General features: G+C 44.2%; 1 protein-coding gene across 1 annotated transcript; it reads right to left on the bottom strand.

The window, feature by feature from the left end:
• Positions 1–607: 607 nt before the first annotated feature.
• Positions 608–15,455, bottom strand: lrrc45 (leucine rich repeat containing 45). Its single transcript, XM_040038610.1, has 18 exons — positions 15,278–15,455; positions 14,566–14,851; positions 14,066–14,127; positions 13,895–13,965; positions 13,157–13,335; positions 12,872–13,000; positions 12,668–12,780; positions 11,989–12,047; positions 11,811–11,888; positions 10,746–10,881; positions 7,268–7,345; positions 7,076–7,187; positions 6,928–6,998; positions 6,718–6,810; positions 5,666–5,758; positions 4,700–4,873; positions 1,812–1,959; positions 608–1,665 (listed from the first exon to the last, which is right to left on the bottom strand). The coding sequence occupies exons 2-18, from the start codon at positions 14,792–14,794 to the stop codon at positions 1,466–1,468; spliced, it is 2,025 nt and encodes a 674-aa protein (XP_039894544.1). The 5' UTR covers positions 14,795–14,851; positions 15,278–15,455; the 3' UTR covers positions 608–1,465.
• Between the last annotated feature and the right edge of the window lie 85 nt (positions 15,456–15,540).

The raw sequence follows: 15,540 nt of genomic DNA, 5'->3' as shown, positions 1-15,540 counted from the left end.
GACGAAGAGATGGCTCGCTCCGATCACTTCCGCCATCGCTACATGCTACCAGCGATGCTACTTACGTTACATCAACAACGTTAAGTTATAAAGACAGCTAGTACAGGGCGATCCACGTGACTGAGCACAACGATATTTAGTTTAACCCCGTCGGACAGTCCCGAGCTAAGCCTCGTGAAACGCACAAGTTGTTGTGTGTTCGCTGCCTTCAGAAATATTTAGAAACGCAGACCAGAAACGTTTAGAATTAATATATTCGATATACTCGATCCAAAAGAAATTTGTCTTGAACAAGTTTACTTGTTGAAAGTGGAAACTTTCAATTGATGAAAGTTTCAACGCATTAAAAAGAAATCTTAAAGGACCCGATCCCCTGGATATGAATTTCAGCAGCGCAGCAGTTTTACGTTAAAGCTCCACAAGCTTGTGCCTGAACCATCTTGGCAGTTAATGATCTTTGGCTGCAGTTTCAATACTAGTGACCTCATGCATCCCCACCCCAACAACACGCCACACCATCACTATCACTACTGTAACCTTATCTGTTAGAATAATCCAGATCAAGCACAGACTCACAATGCATTAACACAAAACAACGCAACGCTGGTTTGTCACTGATAGCAGACCTGAAACAGAACAGCTTTATTTGGACTTTCATTATAAAATGTAAAAACAGCAGGTGTCCTGCTTTGCATCAGTGTCTACTCTGTAGTATACAATATTAAGGCATATCTGAACCAAATATCATTTTGACTGTAAACATCTACGTTTACTCAAACTGGATAAATGTGGCAGAAATGACGCTGGCTTGCAGTGAAAGCTAAGTACAGTTTATCACGTGTACTGTGTGAGCGAAGGACATAAAAATGGAAATTTATGACACAAGACCAGGTTCTGATCACAGGACTCCTTCAGCAGCGCTGACCTTCACATGTGGAAGGTCATAGTCACCATGTGCTGGATGTGTGTGAACAGCTGTGTGACTGTGAAACATCTGCAGATGTTTGATGGCTGCCTTGCAGCCTCTGGGCTGTTAGGAGTTTTTGAAATCGGTATTTATTCAGACGGCTCTCTCTTCTTCCCCTCAGCCACTGTAAATCCATTCGCTCCATCATTCAGTGAAGCCATAGTTCCTTTTACAAATGCACAGCCGATTCTTATTTTTCATCATGTGAAAACCTTGTTGCTTTCTACTACACTCACTGGAACGTGTGGAAAGTGTTGGCACTTAAAAGTGCGCTGTGTATTTATTAAAAGTAGCAATAAAAAAAGAAAGTAGCACACCACTGAACTGAGCACGTCCTGATGAGATTTGTCATTTTTTAACATTATGTTAGGTATGGTTATTATTTATTAGATGCTCATATTGCTGAGCACTGATCGTCCACGTCAGAATATTCTTCAGCTCTGTGGAGCTATGCCTGGTCCTGCCCAGTGCGGGAGCCCTGAGAGAGGCCCTGCTGGCTCATTTCTGGAGGCTGCTGTGGTGTCCCAGAGGAGAACCGTGAATGTACGAGAGGACGGCACTCTGCAAATAGCTGGCTCTGTTGGCCTCATCCTCCCTAATCCTATGGATCTCTGCCTCCTTCAGCCGCAGCTTCTCCAACATGGAAGACATCTCGCTCTCTTTGTCCAGAAGAGCCTCCCTGTGGTTACTACTCAGCACTACAAGACGGCAAACCGGAGAGAGAACAGCATGAAAGAGAGCAGCACAGAATCAAGTCACACTGTTGCTTCCAGACAGTCCTGGCACAAAGACGCAAAGTTTATGTAAAGTTTAAAAGTAACCGGAACAAAAGCGGACGGCGAACCTTTAAGCTCTCTTTCCAGAGCGCTGATCTTTTCTTTAAGTGCTCCCTGTGCCGTCCTCTCTGCCTGGAGATGTCCAATCTGCTCCTGCAGCTCCACCCTCACCCGGCTCACCTCAGCCACCTTCTCCTGGTCTTTGCAGCACAGCTCCTGTAAGAGCACAGCACCCCTCATTTATCATTTCAGATTAGGCCAATTTACTTCAGCGTTTCAGGCTCTGACAGTAACTGTTCGAGTCAGTGTACAGATTTGTCCCTGCTCCAACATCTTTAATTCAATTCAGTTTCAGTTATTTCTCTTTTTAGATTTTATTTAAATTTTAGAAAAATTCAAAGCCAATGAAAAAAATCTTTCTATGTGTAGAAACAACTTCTCTTCCACAGCTCTTGGTGCTGCATTCTGGATTCAGGACAAGGATTAAGTCAGAAATCTTTTCATTATTTTCAGCTCCACTGCGAGTCAGGAGCTTCCCTAATTTAGACAATGTTGTTCAGATGAAAGAAGGCAGACTGTTTACTGTTACAGGACAAAAGTTCCTGCAGGCTTCCTCACAGTGTCACTGGAGGTCCACGTCACAGTGTTTACAGACCACATGCCTCTGAAACGGACTCATGAATGAATGAAAGTAGCGCTTTGCTGATAGGTTACTTTCATTCATTCATAAGCACGGTGGTGCAGTGGTTAGCGCTGCTGCCTCACAGAGTTCGATTCCACCGCCTTCTGTGTGGAGCAGGGGTCTCAAACTCCAGGCCTCGAGGGCCGGTGTCCTGCAGGTTTTAGATGTGTCCTCTATCCAACACAGCTAATTTAAATGGCTAAATGACCTCGACATGTCTTGAAGTTCTCCAGAGGCCTGGTAATGAACTCATCATTAAATTCAGGCGTGTTGACCTAAAACCTGCAGGACACCGGCCCTCGAGGCCTGGAGTTCAACACCCCTATATATGGCCTTTGGTTCGGTCTGCTACATCAGTCAACAGCCTGCACAGATGCTTGGCTGTATGCAGCCAACACTATGGTAGCTGTGCTTTCAGGGCTGCTGTCTTCTGGTTTCCTGTTGACACAAGCTAGCTGTATATCTAGCATCACCGAGGTTTACTGCCTACAAAGAAATGAAGGAGACAAAATCATAACATTGATGTATGCTCATGGAGCTATGCTCGGGTATTAAAGTAGGTGCAATGGTCCAGAATGGCAATTTTGGTGTAGATGTCCAAATATGGTGGTTGCAGTGCTTCAGCATCAAGCTAGCACTGCAGCAGAGGAGTGTGCATGAAGGCAGAGGAAATCAGTCAAGATAGCTTGTGTTACATCAAATCAAAGAGCAGTAAACCTCAGAGCAGCAGCGGCACAGGTCAGCTGATCACAGCCTGCAGAGAAAGAAGACCTGCTGCAGCTCACAACAGCAACATGGAGCCAGTACTGCCAGTCTTTGACCCCGACTGGACTCGTTAGGGCTGGGTATCATCACTGATTTCTAGAATCGATTCGATCCACGATTCGATTCAATTCTATTCTATTGGAATCGGGGAAATTTTGCCTCAGACAGTCAGAAATATTATAATCCAGGTCATGCATCAGTACATTTCCATGTTTTTATATCTATAAAAAGAAAGCTGACACTTGTGAGACTTTATCAAAGGTGTGAGCATCACAGCAGAGGCCTTTGTGTCAAAGTAACTGAGGATAAAACACAGAAAAGCATGAAGGAGATTTTCCTGTTCTGGTTTTTTATAGCAGATGACCGTAAAATATTCTGCAGTAGATCAAAAACAAAAGAAAACCATGAATCAACATATGAACATTACCTGATGCTGCTGAAGTGAAGCAGAGCAAAGTTACAGCAGTTTTATTACAGACACAGCTGAGCGTATTGCAATTTTGCATAATTTTTAATAAGTTCAGAAGCCTATGGAAGAGCAGAAATGAGGCTTTCTTGTTGGAAGTAAGTAAAAGGGAAAAAAAACTGCGGCCGACAGCGCTGTAAACAACTTGTACGTAATAAGCAAGCGAATAATGCAGAAAACAGATTTTTAGACGGGAAACTACAGACAGAGAGAGAGAGAGCTGTGCATGAAGTGTGATTTTATCCTGGTGGAAGCAAAACAGCAAAAGTCAGAGTTGTTGGTGTTTATGTGAAGCGTAGTTTGGATCTTCTTTTGCTGCTGGTTCGGTCAATATTGTTTGGAGAGAGATCAAACTAACAGCTTCAGAATCAGCGCAAAAAGGGCGTGAACACTCGGCTCGACCCGCCAAAACATCAGAATCAGCGAGCTGTCGGCTTTCGGCCCCGACCGTGTCTGTGCCGTCGGTGAGAAAGTCACATCGCACTGATCCTGATGCGTCGGCGGGTCCACGCTGTGTGTTTACGTCTTTGTGCAGAAGCCTGTACCTGCTCTCATTCACCGTTTTAGCTGTTTGGTGGATGTTGAAATGTTGTGAGGTTTAAGCTGAGATTCTGGCGTTTCGGGCAAAAATAAATTTATATTTAAAAATCGATTCAGGATTTTAATGAATCAATATCACGTTATCCAAGCCAGAATTGATTTTAATCGATAAATCGATAATAAAAACCCACCTCTAGTACTCATTTCATGTGCTAATATTATTTGATTGTAATGATAACAGAGCATGAGCTTCAGTTAGCTCTCCACAAAAGCATCTGGCAGTAATGTCCTTACTCTGAGTACATTTCAGAGCCTGTACTGTTTCACTGTTACTGAGTAACGTTTAGCACAAGTATGGAAACACTGTGTGTACTTTAGCCACCTCTGCTGGTGGGAGTTAGAGGTGTAGCAGCTGAAACCTGTTCTAGGCCCAAACTCTGCTGTAGATACAGGAGCTACAGTGGGAGTGGTGTTTGTACAACAGGCAGGTGGTGCATCCTGACCTGCTGCAGCTCCTCTATCCTGCGTCGTAGTCCGTCCATCTCGATGCTCTGCTGGCTGTTCTTGGCCTGCAGCTCAGAGATGGTCTGTTTCTGCTGGGAACAGTGCAGCTGGACCTCCTGCAGGGATGAACGCACAGAGCGCAGCTTCTCCTCCAAGGACGACACGTGCTCCTGCTGCTCAGAGGAATCAACACAGAAGGAAATGCTGTGGAGGGTCTTTCTCAGGTATTAGAGTCCAGCTATTACAGGTGACAGTGCTTTTTAACATTAGGGAAACTTACAATATGATGCAATCCCAATATGTTACCCATATTGATTTTGTGATCAGTTGTGTGATAAATCAACAAATCTGTGTAACTAAAGGAGAGAGCGTTTATTCTACAGAGGAGCCTGTGGAGTCAGTTTGCTGTCCCCCAGTTTCTTTGTCTTTACCACTTCAGCGAGCTTGTGCTCACCGTACGTCAAGATATTCATATATTAAATAAAATATGGTGCAGTTTGCATTTAACCCATTCATGAGGAATGATCACGTGGAGCAATGATTCATTCGTCTCTGCCTGATGCTGTGACTGCAGGGTCACTGCAGGTCAAAGTAAAAAGACTTTTTTACTCAGCTTAGAACATTTTCATTAATTTAAGGACTGAGGTCATTTTAAGGAGTCTCTGGGAAATCGACCGTCATCAATCCATGTACAAGATTTAGAGATTCACAGACAGCGAACACACACACACACACACACACACACACAGTGTCGCACTGACAGCATGATGACAGTTGGGTCGGTGGGGTTCAGCCACGCTCTGCTTTTCCTCAGAGCTCTAAGTAAATGACTCGTCCTGCTAGTCAAGTGGTGGGTGGAGAAAGAAAAGTACGGCCACCAGAGTGGAGATGCTCGTTCTCCACTCACCACCAGGACTTTGGTCACTTACTGACTCACAACCTAAGTTTTCAAAGTTTGAACTCACCTCTTCCAAACGCACTTGAGCTCGCACTCTTCCCAGCTCCTCCTCTGCCTGGGCCCTTTCTGCCACAAACGCTGCTTTAGCTTTACTCAGTTCCTGGAACAGATGAGACGACAGATTATCATGAGAAACACATTCGGGGTGATTCGTTAACTCCCACTCTGGGTGTAGGATTAAGAGTTCCACTTCACTGTCATTCACTCTGTAGAAATGCTCCCAGATTACAGGGAAACTGTTTTATTAAACTGTGTGCAGCAGCTGTGGTTTTATCATTGTCCTCTGCAGTACCAAGGTGTCCCATGCTCTCTACAGTCACCTTCAGTTTGGCCTGATAACTGGGAAATTCCCTGGTGCCAAAGAGATGTTTGCTTGTGGATTTGAATAACTGTCTGGAATATACAGTTAGGGAAAGTTGACCCTTAAATCCTTAAATAAACAGAGACTCACTGAACCTTAAATATAGTAAAGAAACAAACTTAAATTCAGGCTCTGTGTTAAAGCTCGTACATCCCTGGATGTGTCACTATTCTGATATCATCAACTGACAGCCTTCAGGTAATGTATATATCTTCCATTCACAATATGACAGATCAAAATCAGAGACACTCCAGTTTTGGATCCGTTCGATACTGTCGACCATAATATCCTATTAGAGCGATTAGAACATGCTGTAGGTATTACAGGTACTGCACTGCAGTGGTTTGTATCATATCTATCTAATAGACTCCAGTTTGTGCATGTAAATGGAGAGTCCTCTTCACACACTGAGGTTAATTATGGAGTTCCACAGGGTTCAGTGCTAGGACCAATTCTGTTTACACTATACATGCTTCCCTTAGGCAGCATCATTAGAAGACATAGCATACATTTACACTGCTATGCAGATGACACCCAGCTCTATCTGTCCATGAAGCCAGATGATACAAGAGTGTATCTTATGTGGTATGCCAAGTTCCTCTGTCACAGATTTGAGTGATGTAACACGCATCACTTTGATTGTGGTAAACATAAATACTTGTATGTTGCGTTGCAGTTAGAGTGGTGTGAGCTCTGACCTCCTCCAGTTGTATCCGCTGTCCCTCCAGTTTGAAAATGCGATCCTGCAGGGCCCGCTCACTTTCTTCCAGATGTCGGTTTATATGCTCCACCTTCACAGGAACATAAACTTTCAGTAACTGATGTTGTTAAAATGACCCCATCTATTAAAACATTTTGCTCTTATTTTGATTCCTCTACGTGGCGCTGTGTGCCACCCAACAGCACACCTCTTTCTGCCGGAGACCGTCCATGTCATCCAGGGCTTGCTTGGACCGTCGCTTCTCTGATTCCAAACGGTCTGTCAGACACACAGGAAATCTCTGCTGCCGTTCACGTTACAAAAGGACTTTATATGTTCATAGCTGATAACGTTACCTTCAGCCTGTGCTAGTCGCAGCTTGAGCTCAGCTGTGCTGGTGGTCAGCTCCTGCTTCAGCTCAAAGATCAGCTGCTGCTGAGACTTACACCTGCGCTCCATCTCCTCCACCTAACACACACACCAACATCCCAGAGTGCTCACAGTGCAAATACCAAAGTGCAAATGATGTGAAAAGACAGGCCTCGTACGTTATTCTTCAGCTGACCGTTGGTGTCTGTCAGGTTCTGGATGTCTCTGAGGAGTTTTCCCTGTCTCAGTACAGCGTCCTACAGAACGGACAGAGAAGAGGTGACAGCAACACACACACACACGTCACACACACATGTCAGAGACATTCCTGCATATATATATATATATATATATATATATATATATATATATATATATATATATATATTTATTAGGGGTGCAACGATATTCGTATCGATATTGAACCGTTCGATACAGTGCTTTCGGTTCGGTACGCATATGTATCGAACAATACAACATTTGTAATTTATTTTATCAATTTTCCTTCTGACGCTGTCTGTGTGGAGCGCTCAGTGAATCTGCGTTCGACTACTCCGCCTAGGCTGCACTGTCGAGCGCAGATCCACTGAGCGCTCAACACAGACAGCATAGTCAGAAGGAAGAGCGCAGGGCAAGCTAGCAAGACAGAAGTTAAGCTCTCCTTGCAACAGGCAAATTGAACCTCATTCAGATCTGGCGTTTGGAATTATTTTGGTTTTTATGTGACGTATGACCCTGAAGGTAAGCGAGTCATGGACTAAAGTAAAACAGTATGTTGGATGTGCCATGCAATGCTCAATTACATGGGTGTGAACTAGTGTGTTAGCGCAGTTAGCTCGTTAACGTGTTGGCCGTCTAGCCCCATGCACGGAGCGATCGGCGGTAGCTCGTTAACGGAGATTTGCCGTGTTGTGGCGTTAAGGTCATTTCAACGAGATTAACCTGAAAGCACTAGTGGGAACACAACGAATATGACTGCACATTTACGCCGACATCATCCTAGTGCAAAGACAAGTGGAAGCAGACAAAAAAAAAGCAAGCATGCTACTAACTTTAGCCGAGTCATTAGGACAGCTGTTAGCACATGATTCTCCTTATGCTGCTGAGAATATAGCCCAGAAGAAGCGGATAGTATAGCTTTTATTTTGGAAAGAGCCATTTCTCTGTAATAAACTCTCTTTTCCAAAGATGAGTGATTCCTCAATCAGATACAGGGCTTGCAATATCGCTAGCCCGACGTCCCGGAGCTAGCGATTTTTTCAGTCGGGCTACCAAAATCTATCTCTTCCCTGCCCGTCGGGCTATTGTAGGAAGGAAAAATATATGTCAATGCTTTTGCATTCTTTCAGAAATGTAGCTGGGTAATTATGTCATTGGCATCGGTGAGCCACTGTCAATATGTGACATATTGAAGTCGCGTTTGAATTTGCGCTTGTTTTTTTGCTTTCACTTTGCAATCGTGCGAACTGTGTATAGAGAGCGACTATGGAAGCCCGTTTCCGCCACTAAAAAAAAAAAAAAAAAGCTAGTATCCATAACTCGAAATTTCGAGTTACTTTTCTCAAAATTTCGAGTTAGCTCTGCCAATCAAAAATATACGTGAATGAGGTCGCTTTCTTGTTACCCGGAAGCATATGGCGCAGGACCGCGCACTCAAAAACGGATCCCAACAAATTAAAGTATGTTTGCTGATAGTAACACCATGTGATTCAGCTAATAACACAGGGATTTCATCATTTGTGAAGCCAGGCTGAAAACACTCAGCAATCTGTGCATTCACGACTGGATGTAATACCGGTAGCTTAGCTGTAGCATTTGTAGCTGAGGGCTTCAGCTTCCGGGTAACATGGAAATGACGTCATTCACGTAGATTACTGATTGGCAGCGCTAACTCGAAATTTCGAGTTGCTTTTCTCAAAATTTTGAGTTAATAACTCGAAATTTCGAGATAATAACTCGAAATTTCGAGAAAATAACTCGAAATTTTGAGTTATGGATCCTTTTTTTTTTTTTTTAGTGGCGGAAACGGGCTTCCATAAGCGACAGCACTGATCTGTGAGTGATGATAATTTGTGCACCAATTCCTCTGACATCGTCTTATTAATCGTTAGCTTACTATGCAAACATGACAAGTGAAATCTCCCGCAGCTTAAACATGTGAGAGGTTGATCGCGCAGAGAATCGCTGAGCTTATGTGAGTGCGTGTGTAAAAGCATTTCAGTTCTGCTGAGCCAAATAAGACAGGTCAGGGTGAAGAAGTGACAGCCAAAGAAAAGCTTACCACAAAACGGAAAAGTTATGACAAATCAGACTATAAGGCAAAAAGAAAGTGCAGCTTTATGGTTTCATGGACAAAAGAATTTCTGTGGCTGCAATATGATGAGCTATATAACCAGGGCTGCACATAAGTGGTCCGCAGGTGCGCATTCGCTGTCAAAATAAAAAACACGCACAAGGGTTAGGGTTAAATTTAAAAACTGTACTTTTGAGTTAAAATATATATTTCTAATTTTAATAAATGACAAATTAAAAATGCATGAACATTTTTTGTATCGAAAAAATATCGAACCGTGACACCAAAGTATCGAACCGAACCGTGAATTTTGTGTATCGTTGCACCCCTAATATATATATATATATATATATGACATATAATGTAATTGCAAGGAGGTATTTCTGTAGTCTATTGATACTAGATAGTGGAAAAGGGGTGGGATTAAATAAGCTTCTTCCTGCTCCTTTTTGAACATGAAAGTTATTTGGAGTTGTGGTTGCTGGTTTTCCTTTTGTTTTGCTTTGTTCATTTGTCTCTTTTAATTCTATTTTGTTGCACTTTTTCAACATGTTCAGAATAAAGATTCAATCAATCAAATCAAATCAAATGTCTGCAGTAGTGTGCATGCACATAAATGTTCTGGGATATGTGAATTATGTGCAATTTAAATCAACTCGTTTGTAGAGTGAGTTTGGTTTGCGGGTGAAGTCAGAGTTTGGGTTCTCATCAGTTCAGCAGCTGCTGGTTTGTGGACTGAAACTTCTACTGCTGTATAACTGCTGCTGCTTCAGGTGTGGATGCTCCACTAACACCTGCCCACAGCAGGAGTGTGAAGACTCTATAGGTGGGACAGACCTGCTGTCGCTTCAGCCTATCGATGCAGCCACACACAGTACTCTGGATGACAGAAGGAGTGATATGTCCATCTGTGCCAGTCCTCCTCAGCCACCTTAGGAAGAGGAGCCACTGTCTTGCTGTTTTGTGAGCAGCAAACATCATCACTGTTTAATCTCACCAGCTGAAGCAGCTGACTCTCTCCACCTCAGGCTCTCGGCTCCATTGTCTCTATGTGATGTGGTCATGCAGCCACTTTTAAAGCAGGACTGGATCCATTATTCCTTACAAACCAGTGTCAAACCTCCTTTTTGTCTCTATGGTCACTGAACATTACTGCGAAAAAAGAAAGCTGACTGCATTGTTGGGCTTTCAGCAGCACTATAACACCATCTGCTCTGCATGATGTTATTATGTTTTAGTATTGCTGGATTTGTCTGCTGACTCTGGGACCTCATTGGCCACGTAGCATGTACATGCCGGTCATGTGTTTCAGCTTGTTTATGAGTGTCCTACCATTTAAAGGTAAAGCTGCCATCACTCTGTACCTCGTGCTCTTTCTTCCTCTCTTTGCTGTGTTGTTCCCTCTGTCCTTCTTTCTCAGCTTTCAGTCGAGACAGCAGCTCTCCCATGTTTTGGTTTTTCTGCTCAGAGAGTGCGAGGGCAGCTTCTGTCATCTGCAGCCTGCACAACAACAGATGATGCTGTTAAACGCATGTTTGAGGCCCCGGTTACACCGATCTTTAATCTCTGACTACCAAACTCGAATCAGCTAATCCTTTGTCCAAACTGACGTCTGTGCCAAGTCTCGAGACATTCCTGCAAATTTCCTCAGAATGACATCGCTGTCATGAAAATAGGACAAACAAAGAACTTCTATCATGTTTGGATACTGGAAACCATAATCGATCATCCCAGTGTCCTAACGCATCAGAGCTTCTGCATTTGCAGAGTGGCTCATAATAAAGGTGTTGGTTAGAAGGAGAGGAGGGCTGGACTCCCTCTTGTTTCTCTTGTTCTCTGCTGGCAGAAATAACTCCTCTGCCTTTTGCATAACTGTCCACCGCTCTCCTCAGCTTGCTGACTTTTTTGGCCGTGGCTTCATGCAAAAATTCTTCAGTTGCAAGATGTCTGGGGGCATTTTTGCATGTGCTGTGTTTTTCCAGATGTATCCACAGCATTTGAAAGCTGTGACCTTGAAGTAAGTCAGAACCCTGCGTTTCTGCTAGATTGTAAACGAAATCCAGGCAGTTATTTGGACAACGATCACTTCAGTGCTCAGTGGGACTCAAACCCACACATCAAAAACAAACAACATTCTGTGACTCTGTAACAAAGTTTATGTAAAGAGCTTTCCTGTGACACGTTACTCCACACCTGCTGGGCACACGTACAGTTTGACAGCATTACAACCTATTGTTCACACGCGGCAGCACGACACGACTGGCTAACTGGGGGAGGGGCTTAGAACTCTCCGTGGATTTCAGCATTTTTTTGAGTGCCAAGTCTCCTGATATAAAGTGATCCTCATGCTTTCTTCTTGTATGACTGCAGCAGCCACATATACGAGCAGCTGTCTTCTCACGAGGACTGACGGAGGAGGAAACGATTACTTTGCGGTGAGAGAGTTGACAGCGGACTTTCTCTCGTTCAGAGCTTCCTGAAGTTGGCCGATCTGACTGGAGGTTGACCTGACGACAGAGAGAAAGTCACAGAATCATAAGAGGATGCAGGTGTCTCCACACACCATCTTCCAGGCTATTGGCCAATGGCCACAGAGTCACCGCTCACCTACTGGAGCGCCCCATCTCGTCCCTCTGCCTGTCTATGGTCTCCATCAGGCTCAGGAACTGAAACAAAAGTTAGAAATAAAAAACTGTATTTAATCTGAGTAGGTTATCTGGACATTACTGTGGTTCATTATGACTCACAGAAATATCTGACTACACATTACAAATTTGTGTAGACAACCGTGAAGATATCAGACTCCCTCAACCCTCGCTCCACCGTTATCAGCTTAGTCCAAACGTTAACCTGATTTGTACCAATATGTGTGTCTTGGCTATTTATGGGATTCACTTTGGTATGGACACTGAGCTGGAACTAGGCTGTGTGTCCACTATGTGATGAGAAACAGCTGCACTCACCTCTCGAGAGCAAATTGCTTTTTGACATTGATCTGTTTGCATTTGTCTCTTTGGAAAAGTAAATAAAGGTGCATCACTACACAGAAAATAAACCTTTACAGAATCCATCCGGTGGTCTGTGGATCTGTGGATCTGTAATCACAGTGGGCTATAGCTACAAGAGTGCATGCACTGGGATTTCCTACTGGTGGTGCAAGTGCTGGGAGGATCAGAAGTCCCGTATTCAGACAGGTTGTAGACTTCTGATCGCTTCTCTGGGAGAAATGTTTCTTGGAGGTGAATGGCTGACCTGTGGTGTCTGCAGTTCGGGAATGCGAGGTTACCTGCCGGCCCTTCTCCTCCTTCAGTGTTTGAATCTCCTTGCTGAGGACCTGTGTGCGGCTGCGACTCTCCCTCAGGGTGGACCGCCTGTCTGAGTTGTGCCCTGTGGCCTGCTCTGAAAGGTAAAGATGGCTCTCAGCGTGACCATGTTATAGTAACGCTAACGAAGCCATACTGCTAGCGTTACGACCTCAGGTAGGACTTACCGAGAGCTTTCAGCGTGTCACTGGGAATGTTGTTCCCAGCCATCTCCAGCTGCACTATGCTCTTGTTGTTCTGAAGTGCCTCCAGCATGGACCTGCCTCCCAGCAGACCAATATTGTTCCACCTCAGATCTGAGAGAGGTAAGAGGAGTTAGCATGGACCATCTGCTGATGACAACAGCAGCCTCTACAACCTAAACTTATGATGCTGCCATACGACGGAGGCTGCTCTTAAAAGCTGTTCTCTACCAAACAACACGGTACATGACGTTAACCAGTTAGAGTCACCTAGAACTTCCAGTGTGCTGTTGCGTTTGAGTGCCAGAGCGAGCTCCGACGCTCCATGGTGGTTGATTTGATTGTTGCGCAGGTCCAGCTGCGTCAGCGCGCAGTTGGAAACTAAACCGCTGCAGAAGAGCGAGAAAGCTTCATCCCACACGCCCAACGCATTCCACTCCAGCACCAGCCTGCAAAAACCAAACACTGCCAGTTAATTAGGGACACTCTTCAGTGCTCACACTATGTGCTGACAGGTTCCTGCAATGACCAGAAATGCGTGATACGACTGGGTCACGTTTCTGCTGTCTCTCTGATGGGTTTGTTTTGTTTTCAGTATGATGACCTCCAAATTCCAGGATATGATGTCCCACACTACAGGCTGTCTGCTCTTACTTTCATGTCATGTGTTTGAAAATCGCTTTAATTCCCACAAATGCAATATTTTTGTTCACATCTTGGTTGTTTGATTGAAACTCATTTGTGGTGAAATACAAAGTGTCAGAGTGTTTCTCACCAAAAACAGAAGTGACTACAGCGGTTTTTGTGTGGTTAACTCAACTACTAAATATTCTGTGTGATCACTAAAGTGTCTGTGTGTCTCTACACTCAGCCTGCGGGCTTTCACAGGTCTCCTGCTGTTAAAAGACAGCTTACGATCTGTAGTTGTAAACCGGTACTACACAACTATTAACAGCCATAAGGGAAAGGAATGAAATGGCACACAGACAGGAAAAGCATGAGTCTTACCTGCGCAGTGTCTTGTTTTGTGCCAACAACTGTCCCAGCACCTCAGCTCCTGATGATCTCAGGTTATTCCCCTGTGAACAATAAAAACACAACCTAAGGATACACAGATATTGTGCAATAAGATAAAACTAGTGTCACCGTGTGTGGAGAGTCTAATTTGGGAGCTGGTACCTTCAGATCCAGGACTTTGACAGTCGTGTTGTCAAACAGTCCACTGAGGAGCACTCTGGCACCTGAGAGTCACACACAGCACAGTGACTAACACATCCTGAGTCACAATATTTACCAGAGCAGCAAATGTGGTTTATTATGCTAATGAGAAAAAAGATCTATATGAATGTGCTCTATTTCTCTGTTTGTTTGTTGCATTTAAAAACACTGCTTGCATTTATCCTTCTAATTCAAGCAGAGAAAACTCTGTAAATGTGAAGATGTGTTCAGGATCAGAACCAAAGGACTTTTTGTTGACAGCATCTGTGTGATATGTAGCCTAACACACTCGTTCTGATAGTTTTATCAGTCATCAGACTGACTAAAGTACGTTAAATAGACGTGCCGCAGCAGAGTGACTCGGGCAGGGCCACATCACTGCATCATTGACATCACCGAGCACCATACACTTGCACATACTGTATAATTCTCCACATTACATAAAGACTGTCCTCACGCACCCTCCTCGCTGAGCATGCAGTCACTGAGTGACACCTCAGTAAAGACAATATCCTTATGGAAGGCCTTAGCCAGCACTGAGCAGGTATCTGCAGACAGGCTCTGTCCACTCAGGTCCAGTCTGGAGCCCTGAGCAGACCTGCTCTCCTGGAGCTGAGCTACAACACCCTCCTGAGGCTCCACGCCTCCCTCCTTACACAGACGGAGGTATATCCGCCTGAAATCCTCCATCCAGGCTCTGCAGACTCCTGATCATCTGACGAGCAGAGCTTTCCGTCCTCAGACCAACTGGTGAAAAGAAGGAGAGACAAAAGTTGCTACTGCTGCTATCCATACATGTGCTGTTGATTTTCTTTGCATCGAAGATAAACGCATTAATCAATAACGAAAACGCCGAGCTTTTGCTGAATTTAAGAAATAATTGATGATCACACGACACTGACTCAACTGTAACCACTGCAGCGACCAGCCTGCACAGCTGTGTGCATTTAAAGCGGACTGACGTGTATTTTACATGGTAGCTTGTAACAGGCAGAGCCACGCTGAGCAGCCAGTTTTGAATGAGAGTGACGCGAGGAGCTATCTCCACGCGAGTCAGAGGCTCGCGCGGGACAATCAAATCTTAAACCGATGATCAAAGTAAGGAGGCGTTTAAACCGGATTTCGTGACTAGCGATCAAAATAATAATTACAGGTTAAGATAAAAACACAGACCTCCACCAAAACTGTCGTCCTGACAGTTATTGTTGTCGTAGCTCGACCAGCTGACAGAAGAAGGAAACCAGGGCACAGAGTAACTAGGAAGTGTTTGACGCAAAGCATTTTGGTCAACGTAGTTTCGAAAAAATCTTTATTTATCTAACTGTTTGTTGGTTTTTATCAGGCCTGATCTGTGTGAGGATGAGCGAAGACTGCCTATAATACTGTTTAAACAGATCGTCAACAACAGAAGGTTGTTAAGCGTCGTGTTGTTTAAT

Source organism: Simochromis diagramma, unplaced genomic scaffold (genome assembly GCF_900408965.1).
Source record: "Simochromis diagramma unplaced genomic scaffold, fSimDia1.1 OVJJ01000617.1, whole genome shotgun sequence".
Classification (NCBI taxonomy): domain Eukaryota; kingdom Metazoa; phylum Chordata; class Actinopteri; order Cichliformes; family Cichlidae; genus Simochromis; species Simochromis diagramma.
Note: the sequence above shows the minus strand (reverse complement) of the source record. Positions and strands in the feature narration are given on the sequence as shown.

Bases quoted from the DNA above. Each gene is read 5' to 3' on its own strand.
- lrrc45 (XM_040038610.1), bottom strand. From the start codon at position 14,794: ATGGAGGATTTCAGGCGGATATACCTCCGTCTGTGTAAGGAGGGAGGC. The intron at 13,001-13,156 runs GTGACTCTAACT...TACCTCTCTCAG, and splicing joins CAGCACACTGGAAGTTCTAG to ATCTGAGGTGGAACAATATT. The intron at 6,811-6,927 runs GTGTGCTGTTGG...GTTCCTGTGAAG, and splicing joins ACGGTCTCCGGCAGAAAGAG to GTGGAGCATATAAACCGACA.